Source organism: Colletes latitarsis, chromosome 10, assembly GCF_051014445.1.
Source record: "Colletes latitarsis isolate SP2378_abdomen chromosome 10, iyColLati1, whole genome shotgun sequence".
NCBI classification, from domain to species: Eukaryota; Metazoa; Arthropoda; class Insecta; order Hymenoptera; family Colletidae; genus Colletes; species Colletes latitarsis.
Window position 1 is genome coordinate 10,556,154 of NC_135143.1, and position 11,410 is coordinate 10,567,563.

General features: G+C 39.4%; 1 protein-coding gene across 5 annotated transcripts; it reads left to right on the top strand.

The window, feature by feature from the left end:
• Positions 1-212: 212 nt before the first annotated feature.
• On the top strand, positions 213-11,389 carry LOC143346853 (uncharacterized). 5 transcript variants are annotated; one of them, XR_013080519.1, is made up of 8 exons: positions 213-410; positions 809-916; positions 1,091-1,300; positions 4,260-4,793; positions 9,933-10,002; positions 10,077-10,239; positions 10,883-11,105; positions 11,187-11,389. XR_013080519.1 is itself a non-coding variant. In XM_076775398.1 (8 exons), the coding sequence occupies exons 1-8, from the start codon at positions 384-386 to the stop codon at positions 11,212-11,214; spliced, it is 1,359 nt and encodes a 452-aa protein (XP_076631513.1). In that variant the 5' UTR covers positions 213-383; the 3' UTR covers positions 11,215-11,389. The 5 variants fall into 5 exon arrangements, 3 of the variants coding, with proteins under 3 accessions (XP_076631513.1, XP_076631511.1, XP_076631512.1); XR_013080520.1 differs by having other exon boundaries at positions 11,199-11,389; XM_076775398.1 differs by having other exon boundaries at positions 10,875-11,105; positions 11,199-11,389.
• Positions 11,390-11,410: the final 21 nt, after the last annotated feature.

The window sequence follows — 11,410 nt, forward strand, 5'->3', positions numbered from 1 at the left end:
AGTTTCATTTTTATTAAAAAAAAAAATTTGACTCCTGACATACAGAAAAAGTATTTGGATTTAGAGTTTCGAGGTTTTCGCGAAACTAAAAATCAATTTTCGATCCACCTCTGAGCAAAATTGCTTTAAGAAATCATTTCATAGAAAGATATAAAAATTCGAATCGCGCTCCGGCGCCCCGTGACGTATCAGCCCTGCGCACAAAGATGACGACGCCATGTCGACGTTCATCCCTGTAGTTCGTCCACACCGCAACCCCCGATACGTCTCCAGTTGACCGTGAATCGCGAGTGGTGTATTTCAGCAAAGAAACCTGGTAATTTTTCAGCGAGAACCGATTTCGTCGGAGCCGGTCGCTCTCGCGAGGTGAATCTGGGCTATGAATGAAGACCCAACCCTTCCATTTCGAGGTAATTAAGGGGGAACGTTTGACTAGCGGCTCGTATCGGCGAACGAGAATGGTCATTCTTCGTCACGTCAACGAGATTGCGTCATTACGAATCAATTTTTTGGTCGCCCCGTCGAGATTCGGACGGACGGCGACCGATCGATTTATCAAGGAGCCCCCCGTCAGAGCGGAAGTGAACGATGACTAAGATTATCAGAGTGCGTGAATATTCGTGGCTCGGTGTCCATGCGACATTGTATTACGACGTATACGCGACTCATTGTTTTTCACGTTCTTCCGTGCACCCACCGATTTTCTCGTTTAAAACTGGCACGATCGCACACACCTTCATGCACATTCATACATCGTTCGACGATCGAACGAACGATTAAAAGTGAACGTGTCTTTTACGTTTCGCAGGTTTTGATAGTGTTACTATTGTCCGTGATACCCTGGCCAGGACCAAGCGTGTTTAAAATATCATGCCCCCGCGATCGGGCGACCGTGGTGAGGAGGATCGTTCAGAAGGTAACGAGGCCATTTCCACGTACCATTTTGCACCGTAACATAATTTTCAAACGTGTTCTAGTTATCGAACGCCGTGTATAACCCAGTTTGTCGCGTGCGTCGAGAAAATAGATACGAATTGATCCGTGCACGCGGCTGGGCGACACGGTCTCTTAACCTCTGTCGAGATTTCAGAGATGGATGCCCATTCTGAAGAAGTATCAAGTAGAGCTGCCTCTGGAGTGCCCGTTCCACGAGAGCAGAGACATTTTTCGGCCGCAACAACGGGCGAAACACCAGCACAGACCGTCACAATGGACTTGTGGCCTTTGCGGCAAGTCTTTCTACGCGGAGAAACACCTGGATGCCCACTTCGATAACAGACACAAAAGTAACGTCAACACGGTGAGCCATCAATTATTGCATTTTTGCAGCCTACAAAATACAAGTTTTTAACATGACGTCAACGAGGAAAATCAAGTAACTGTCGTTTTATCGAATCGGTTGAAGAACCGGTTATTAATATGTACAGTGGGTCAAATGAGTCTCCGTGCATCTCGTATCTGCAGAAGTATCGTATTAAACAGAATTCCAGTCAAAAGTCTCTGTAAATAAAAATTAATTTAACTCAAACAGTCAAAGTTTTGCATTTCATTCGCATTTTGGTCTCGAGTACTTTCTTTATACATTTTTGAATCGATGCAACTAATTTTGCTGCCGATGCAAGTCGAATTTTGTTCCATTATTCTAATAATGCTTATTAGTTGTTCCTTGCTTTTAATTGTATGATTTCCAACGCGTCTGCCCAGTTCATTTCACGAATGATTAATCGGATTCATATCGGGCGATTGAGGGGGTGTATGAAGCTGATTGTACACATTATGTAACAACCATTTCTTGACAGACGTGAAAATTATCTCTTTAGTTGTTTAAACAAACGTATTGATCCATAGTGCATTCAATAAATTTTATATTTTCCGCTTCTATTATCTCAAAATAGTATTATTTGCCCCACTGTATGTACGATCGCTTATTAGCTTCAGTATCGTAACACATAACTCTATCTATTTCTTCTCGTTCGAACACTTTCGAATACCTTCATGCTTCTATTTCAGTAAATATGTAAAATACTATCGGATCCATTACTTTCAGAACTTAAGTTCAACACGTACATCTTCGTTGTTTAAACTTTTAGTATCGAGCGTTAGAATACATTCGTGAACCACTGATAAACCTCCAAGTCTAATTATAGTTGCAAGAGTTCGTTTACTAAATACTCTGGAAACGGTACGCGATACGTTTACAAAATTGAAAGAGCAAAAGTTCGTACTAAGGTAAAGAAAGATCGATCGGCGATCTCTACACAGTTGCGTTTCAACTCTCGAGCTTGTCGCGATACCAGTGACGTCACGCAAAGTTTCTGCATAGCGTCGCACGAACAGAAGCGTCGATATGCAGTGCCTTAGAATAGAGGAAAGATTATTATTACACTCTTTCGTAGTTCGAACAAAGTTTTTTTCCCCCGTTGGAAAGTTACTATCCGCGTCACGACCACGCGAGCAATTAACGTGCACTCGGCACATTTTCTGTGCCATCTTTCCTTTTTCAGTTACGTGCGATGTAGGATACTTCCTCCTTTGCCTTGCACGGATTCGTACGAATAAGGAAGATCAACGTGATCAATCTCCCACGCGGAACATACCGTTCAGAAATACTAAAAAAACCTTCAGTTTATATTTTTGATCGTGGAAGCATCCTTACAATTAACTTAGGAACCATAAAAAGGTTAAAAAAGAGCGATTTAAAAATATCCGATTTATCCAAACAGGACGTTCAAGGTAACCCGGTTATCGAACAATTATTTTCTTTTCTTCGTGCATAATTTCCCAGCGATTCTTATTCGTCGACTCATTTATTTCTCCACGTTAAGAAGGAGACGACACATGTGTTACGATACTGAATGTGCTCTGTGAAGAATGCCCATGGCGGTGGCCGACATGTAAGAAAAATAAAAGATCATATATTACCGTTGAAACGACTCGTTTACTGCTTTCCCTCGTCGATCTTCGATCAACGGTAACTAACCATTTTTCTAATATCGCCTCCAACGCTGTTAGGTTGTAACAGGTGAAATGTTGGTTGTTTTTTACGTTAAGTATATACTACTTCATAAACGGTACTCTTTGAGACTTCTGGGTACGCGTTGTGTATATTAGAAAAGCCATTCCAACGTATTGCAGAAAATTTCACTTGAAGCCGGATGATACAAACGCTGGTGTGTGTCTTGCGGTTCTTATCTATTAAGGTGTCTAATTTATTACGTGATAAATTAAAGCACGATGATCTACGGTTTTCTGTTATCGTTCTTGAAGTAATTGCATATTTGTACTACGCATCGTGCTGATTCTCTGGAAGCATAAAAACACGGATGTTGTCATAATCGTTGCATGAAAAAAATGATAATCGCACGGTGCAAAGACTGGGCTATATATTGGGTGGATTATAATTTCAATTATAGAATTATATTTTCGTTTCCAGCAAGCTTCGATTTTGTTCATTATTTATTTAAAAAATAATGTAAAGGATTAATGTAAATGCAAAGTATAAGTAGCAGTTTGATCTGTTGACTTCTAATTCGCGCGTGTTACGCTACATTAATGTCTTAATCATCGCAGTTCGCTCATCGCTCGTATAATTTTCTTCTTTGAAGATGTCTTCTTTACTATCATCCGTATTTGCATGTATTTCCTTCATTCTCACATCGATGAACGATCGTTTAACCATTATTGCTATATTTATAACTCATTGTAAACTCATGATAAAAATATGCTTCTTTACATTGTAATACTGGAATAGAACTGTGGTCTGATTCTGAATTTGCTAATTATAAGTTTCAGTTTAATATCGTGATGAATCACGTAACAAGGCAGCCCTTTTTTCTTCCCCCTGCTATCTCGCTCACTATAGAATACGTCTATACTAAACGAATGCATGTAGTCTCTCATCAAATACAGCCTCTCATCGTAGAATAATAGAACATATTGATTTGAGGTTCAGGGTAATATTGAAAAAGTACTGTCGCCTTTAATCAAGTGTCGCGGACTGTATATCGAGTTTCAGGTCACGTTTAAAAATTTCATCCATTGTACTGTGCGTTCGTAAGAAGTTGGCCTGCTGTTCGCTTGCTCCGCCTATCCCCCCCCCCACTTTCGTCGTTTCCACCAATAGCGACGATGCTGTAGCGGAGTGGGGATCCAGGCACCAATCAGATCCACATTCCTTTCGCTTGCCAACGTCTCGCGGACGCACAGTACTTGATTCGATCGAATCGATACGAATAAAAGTGATTTCAATTAAACTAAAGGCGGAGGACGCGGTGTGCCTCGCGGACTACTGCGACATCATGAGGTGCGACGTGCTTGGTAACCGTGATTTCGAGAGTTCGTTGGTGGACGACGAGGCTGGCCACCACAGCACGGACATTCAAGTGTGGAAGGAGAACACGGAACAACGTCCCACCTCCGTGATGCCGTGTAACACGCGGGGACTCTCCAGATCGTATCCGGTGGAGAAGTCCTGCACGATATCGGGCGGCGGGGCGGTTACGAACATCCAGCGTTACTGTCATCGCGAGGACAGCGGGGCCTTAGAGAATCATCGGTTACCCGGCACGGCGTACCACGTCGAGATCGCCGGACCCGACAACAAGAGCAACGCCTGCGAGAACGAGGACGAGGAGGAGGAGGAGGAGGACGAGGAGGAGGACGACGAGGAAAACCTCGTGGAGGCGGCTCTGCCCGCGGTGGACAAAAAGCAAAGACGCAGAGGGCTACACCTCAGGAAGCTCAAGTCCAACTGCAAGCCAGAGGAGCTGCAGAAGCTCAAGCTCCAGTGCGAAGTTAGTTGAAAATGCATGAATTTTTTTTGTCTTCTTGCATCGAAATACCAACGACGGGCAATCTTTTTTAGGAACAATACAATTTATTGTAAAAGGCAATAAATTCTTCTTTCAAGATCTTGTTACAAATTGATACATTTTAATAATTTTATGCACGTATGTTAGAGCGAGTTTCATTTTTTGCGCGTGCTAAAGATTTTGAAAGAATTTTGAAGAATCGATTGCTCTTTATAATAAATTACACCCACCAAAATTGTTTCTTTCTTTTTGGTCCAAATGTTTTAGCACGCTCTGTATGTGAATAATCGGAACCGGAGGTTCGCGTACAGTTGGGATAGGTCATGAATTCGTTCGAGGAACCCACTTTTTTATCTCGAGTTAAGACCCGTGACGTGTTCGACGAGGAAAGTGAGCAAGATACACAAAAAATTTGCGCAATAACGAGCGTATTTCGTATTACTGGCGCTGGGTCGTCGAACTTCAGAGATACGACTCACGTACATCCGCGTAACGACGATTAATGCAAACAAAAAATTTTGATATTTTTTAATAACCATCGCGAAAGTATTATCGGTAGATTGGTGAAGTTTTCCTTGAGGAAAGTCCAAGCGCGTTATTGTACGGTTTATATAGAGGTTTGGACGAGACTGTGTTCTCGGAGTAGGTTGAACTCTCAAACGGGCCTTTAATTACACAACTGCCGACGGAGTTGGGCAAATTTTCTCAATTAATCGTTGCCCGCGGCTTCGTGTGCGTCGAAGTTGTTTTTGTCGATTATTGCTTTCCTTTTTCTGTCTATCCTCGTCAGAATTATGACGGTTTAAACAAAATCGGTTTGGTAGTTTTTAAATCAACCCAAAAAATAAACAGAAAAATGTTTTACAAGAAGTTTCTATTCCAATAAACATTTACCAAGAACAATTCCAGGTTATTCCGTATCTTAGAAATTTTAATTCAGTAAATCTTTAATTGAGAGTTGAAAGAACGCAAAGAACAATGATGGCGATGATTTCGTAGTATTCTTAGCGCAACATGATGCAAGAAGCGAGATAGTACCGTATTTTTATCTGCGCGTACTCGATAAATTTACAAAAATAATTTTATTGTCAATAATCTTAGGAAGATTATAAATATAAATGTTTTTAGTTTGCACTAGCGTCTGTTACGATTAGCGTGATACGTCACTTTGAAGTTTAATCCGACGATTTTTGTGTTTGCGGCTACCAGTCGCTCCGGAAAGAACACATAACAATAGTGAGGATGATTCTTGAATGAGATAAAATTCTTAAACGAGAACACTTCAGAGACACTCGAGTACTTGAATATTTTACCGGTAAAGTATCCGGATACTCGTAAATCAAGTTCTTCACATTCATCTTTTGCTTGTAAACTTTCTTTTCATTTAATATTTGAATACACGAACAATTGAACAATGATAGCCGAAAACTCATACTTGCATTGCGAAAAATTATCAACGTGAAATAAGAGAGAGTGAATGATTTGCACGTTTTTTCCCCTCCAAGAACCCTAAAAACAGGGCGTGGCGTTCAATAACAAAACCATTACCAATGTTGCAATCGTTTAGTTATGACGAATTCCAGGAAACAATACTTCAGTCTGATAAACGTTCCATTGGCAATACGTGATGTTTGAACATATAGATAAGAAATACGTTTACAAAACGCTATCGACCGTCTCTGTCTCTGTTGATCACACAAAAAGCAAAACACTTTAAAGCATTCGCTGCGATGAAGGCATATTTACTTCCTATGCAAGTTCTTTCTTTCTTTTGGGGTGAAAACCTATTTTCTATCGGTACTCAACCACGTCGAATTTAAATTTAAAAAAGTGTTACACTTATATGGAACGCTGACGCGGCCTTTTGGATTTAACCTTTCAACTGCAGGAAGTTGGAGAAACAATATGGCGACGTTGGCACGTCCATTTATTTCAATCGCTGCAACACGATACATAAATAGCATTTCCGATGTCGGGTCAATGAAATCGACAAATGTATCAGACCCAGCAAAATTCGTACAATGTTGCTCAAAAGTCTCGAGACAGTTTCTAAATTAATTATGTCGTTAAAAATGGCAAATGTTCTAAGATCCTTGAGGGACTATATACGTTTACGTTTTTTATTATTCAACAGAGAAACGTGGTGGTTATAAAATTAATTACTTTACAGCAAAAAATTATAGTTTTATAGCTTTGGATTTGATATTAGAATAACTAAGAAACTGTGAAATGTTTCGAAGAAAAATGTAAAGGATCCATGAGGATAATTATGAACATCGTAGAAGAAATATACGCTAAGTAGTATATTTATAAGAAAACAATACTCAAATAGAGCTCTTATACGGAAGCATTTTATAAGATCGAGTGCTCGATTAGGAAAATATTGGACAATTTTGAAACCAAGGCACCACAATTTCTTCGCTAATATAATAATTAGCAATTTAAATACAAATTATAAGAAGATATAAGTACAAACCATGAAAGATGACAGTGCAAGGTCTTATAGGCTACTAATGAATGTCTAGACATTATCGCATAGCTAATTATTGCTTGCGATCAAGACTGTGAAACTTTAAATAAAATTATGCAAAGTCATGAAACAAAGTTCACCAACAACAGCATTATTTCATTATCGCATCCAATACTTTTTGACGATAAATAATTCGTGCTCGATGTGCAAACGCAACTTTGGACATTGTATAATACGTATCCGTGTTTGGCACTGCATTTTCGAAGGTTATTTGATCGAGTCATACTCTTTCGAAAAAACTTTAAGAGGTTATCGATATTTTTATTTTTAACGAGGAAAGTTTTCATTGTTAAAGGATATTCGATACGATGCGCGAATAAATATCTACTTTCAAGAAAATGAATGTCCAATGCACGATGGTCACGTGGTTAGAAAATGTCATAATTCTACAGTCGATGATTATTGGAAACACAGATACGATCCGTGTCCTTGAAGTGTACTGTTACCAGAGTTATATCTCCGATGAACTTTTCCTGTAAACACACTAGTTATGAATAATAAAGGACTTCATGCATGGAGTTTCGTGTTACAAAAAATTGATCACGGTTATAATCATTTCTAATTGAGAATCTGAATGTCTAATATTATGTGTTAACAGTGCATTCGAAATATTTTTTATCACCTTCCATCTGTTCGATTCACTATTGCCAAATCACGCTACAGCGTTATCGTTACATTTGCTTCATCTATTTCGTAACAGTAAACAGAAACAAACAATACAATACCGTATCTAGAAAGCCAAAACGATAAATAAATATTTCAAGAACTTTGAATATATATTCTATTGCTATATAGCAATTTATCAGTGGCTATAACCGATTAATTTTATATATAAATTTAAGAAATTGCGCACTCCGTTACGATGCATTTTTTACGTAATATCTTTCGTAAGTAAGCACTTGAGACAAGAGAAAAATTAAGTTAACTAAAATACTTGTAATTTATGGCGAAGTAATCGAATAATTCAATTATTTTCTGACATAAGCGATGTTTGTTTATCCATTGGGAAGGAAGTGGCCTAGCACTGCTACTGGAAAGCAAACGAAAATTGTTTTGACAGCCATAGCAAACGATTCTCAGATAAGCTATCGACAAAGCAAATGTAATTGCGGTATTAGTAAGATAAGTGTATAACTCAGTATGTCGCAAGACTAATCTCCAAAGAGACTAATACTCGATTCGAAAATGCAGTGATTAGAAGCAAACATTAACGGGTGTGTATATTTAGATGTGAACTTAACGTAATTCATTTTGTAGAAACGAATTCCGAGGGGAACACGAAACAAACTGATTAACTGCATGAGGTTAAAGAGTAGGTACACAATTTGCAGGAACCAATTCTCGTAAAACGCTTGGTCCATTAAATATTATTCCAAAAACTTGTAATTAGGATGTCCTCGTAGTGCGTTGAAAAGACAAATTATTTGATTTAAATTTCCTGTGATTTAACTCCTTGATTGCGAACGACTTTGACGCAAAGGCTTGTGTGGGGGGCCTTTTTCACTCATTGAGCACATACAGAGTGATACTAAAAACTGGGATAACGTGCAGCTTTTTCTATACAAAGGCACAAACAATCGAAACAAATAAACAATTGAAAAACTTGCAATGTGCAATATCTACATTTGCATTTGTTTTTACATCAAATAAAATCAATTATGATGTACATTGAACTGATATTAACCAGTATCTGAAAATCAAAAGCACCGAGGACGCAAATTTATCATGAACTCAATGAAACTTCTTCAAAGTAAATCGTTCGTCTGTCACTCTTAATCGTGATCATTGATGGCACGTAATCTAGAACGATACATATAATTTTAACACAAAGATCGAGTACTTAGATACAAACGCAAAACAGGAGATATCTTGTAAAGTATTACGTTTTCAACGATCCATACTTTCATATTTTTGTACGTAAAATAGCAAGAAAAACTGATTTGTGTCAGACACATAAATAGATCGTTTAATAAAAATTTATCTAGTCTAAGATGGTCCCCGTTGTCAGATTCAATATTTCCTTGTATCAGTCGTCCGTATGCTTGCTTGGAAAAGTTATATCTTGTTCCAGTTTCTAGAATCACTTTGCATGCACGCTGAACGCTCAAACGTTTATGATAGTTAATTGATCAATTGTGCGTCTGTAGGCGTCGTTCTCAGTGAAAGGGTTACAACGCTATTATCCATACTATACATCAACAAATAATACAGCCTTCAATTGCAAAGTATCCCAACACAGTATTGGAAAGAAATGCCACAATTATCGTCTTACACAATAACTTGATTGTGGCTTAGCAGTACGTGTACAGGGTGAGTCGTAATTCGTGGTGCAAATTGGGTAGATTCGCAAAATTGTATTCTTTTAATTAAGCTTGAATGCTACGAAATGGGAAGACGAAGCCTCTTGTGCAATTTCGTTTCCGAGTGGCAGAATCTAGCTGACCCAATTTGTACCATACACACCCTGTATATTCGATGAGTAAAGGTTTGAAGTAGAGTACCGTAGCATAGATTAATATAATACACGTTTAATTGTAGATAATGTCGTTCGATCGTTTCAATAATACCCTTTGACGCGATACCGTTGACAGATACTCGTTCGCGATTGCATTGCTGGACTTTTGACGAATCTCTCGATACGAGATTTCCAAGAGATCGAAGGTACGTGTGACAACGATTTTATTTATGACCATGCGTTTGATCCTTTAAATAAAACAAACTCTTGTCGCATACAGGGGAGCTGAACCGCGCAATATGCTGGTACCTTAGCTGCGACAGGTATTGGGAGGACACGAAAAGGCAACAGAGGCACACACCTTGGTACCTGCTCACTATTTTTCTGGTCGTTCTGTCCTCGTCGGTTTATGCATGCTATTACGTCATTTGGATCCTGTTCAAGTACGTACGACGAGCCACGTTATTTCAAATCACCGTTAAGCAACTTTATCTCGCGCATTATTTACTCAAACGAAGAGATAGGCGAAATTATCGCGTCCAATGTAATAGATAAATAATAACTCGTGCGATCGCGTAATGCGTCTGAAACATTAAAAACATTTGACAGAAGTCGAAGGTTCGCCTTACATAATTCATAGCCACTCGATATTATTAGAAAATTTGTAACGTCTATAGGATTCGAAGATTTATTTTAGCCAAAACAATAAAAGGACATGTATGCAACGAAATATTAAAAATTTTAAAGTGTAGAAAGAAGTAGACATATATTAATATCGCGTGTATTTACTGTCGGATTCAATATTCGTCGCAAACAATGTACGATAAATCTTAATAAAATCTTCAGGCAAAATTTTAAAACATTTCTTTAAATATTACTGACCAAAGACGTTTACGATCGACTGTAAATAGAAACATCGACGCTATCGTTAGACGCGTACGATATACGCGTTATCTTGACAATTGACACAACGCCACGCGAAAAATACGAAAGAACTCGGTGTTGTTCTGACGATCGGCGTCGCGCGTCGTGAAAAAATCGTTACTCTGCTACGCAATAGAGATTTTCATTGTTTCAGTTCCGCAGACGAGGACAGACTGGACGGTTCCGGGAGTCTGGACTACACGGACGGAGAGCTCACGGCTACGTCACCGTTGCACGATCCGAATGGTCCTGGCGAGGGTAGATCCGGCGAGAGGAGAAAATGCGACCCGGGGGACAATAGTTTGGCCGTCCCCAACGAGGATATGCCCGACCACTACATCTACGTAGCCTATCCACCCGAGCTAAAGCGGCGATTACTGGAGAGGTAAATGGAACGCGAAAATATCGAGCGTCGCGACGCCAAACACGTCGCATCGAAATGGTACAGCGATGCTCCTGGTTACAGCTGCTACAACAGAACCACTCGACTCTGAACGACTCGGGGGGATAGAAGGTTGGGCAGACATTCGATCCGGAGACACGACAACCACCTCGATCGATTCCACACGTCGGGTCCGCGGCTGACACCTTTCTTAATTTTCCCTCCCCCCCTTGACCTTCGTGTTTTGTATACCAACTGTGGGAATAAATTGCAAAATGTACACGAAAGACGGCTGTTTTGCTTCTGCG

What these genes read in the sequence shown, in the direction of transcription:
- LOC143346853 (XM_076775396.1), top strand. Translation starts at nt 384, where the DNA reads ATGAAGACCCAACCCTTCCATTTCGAG. An exon ending in CCCAACCCTTCCATTTCGAG is followed by an intron (nt 411 to 808) that starts GTAATTAAGGGG and finishes TACGTTTCGCAG; the next exon opens with GTTTTGATAGTGTTACTATT. An exon ending in GTCATTTGGATCCTGTTCAA is followed by an intron (nt 10,240 to 10,874) that starts GTACGTACGACG and finishes TCATTGTTTCAG; the next exon opens with TTCCGCAGACGAGGACAGAC.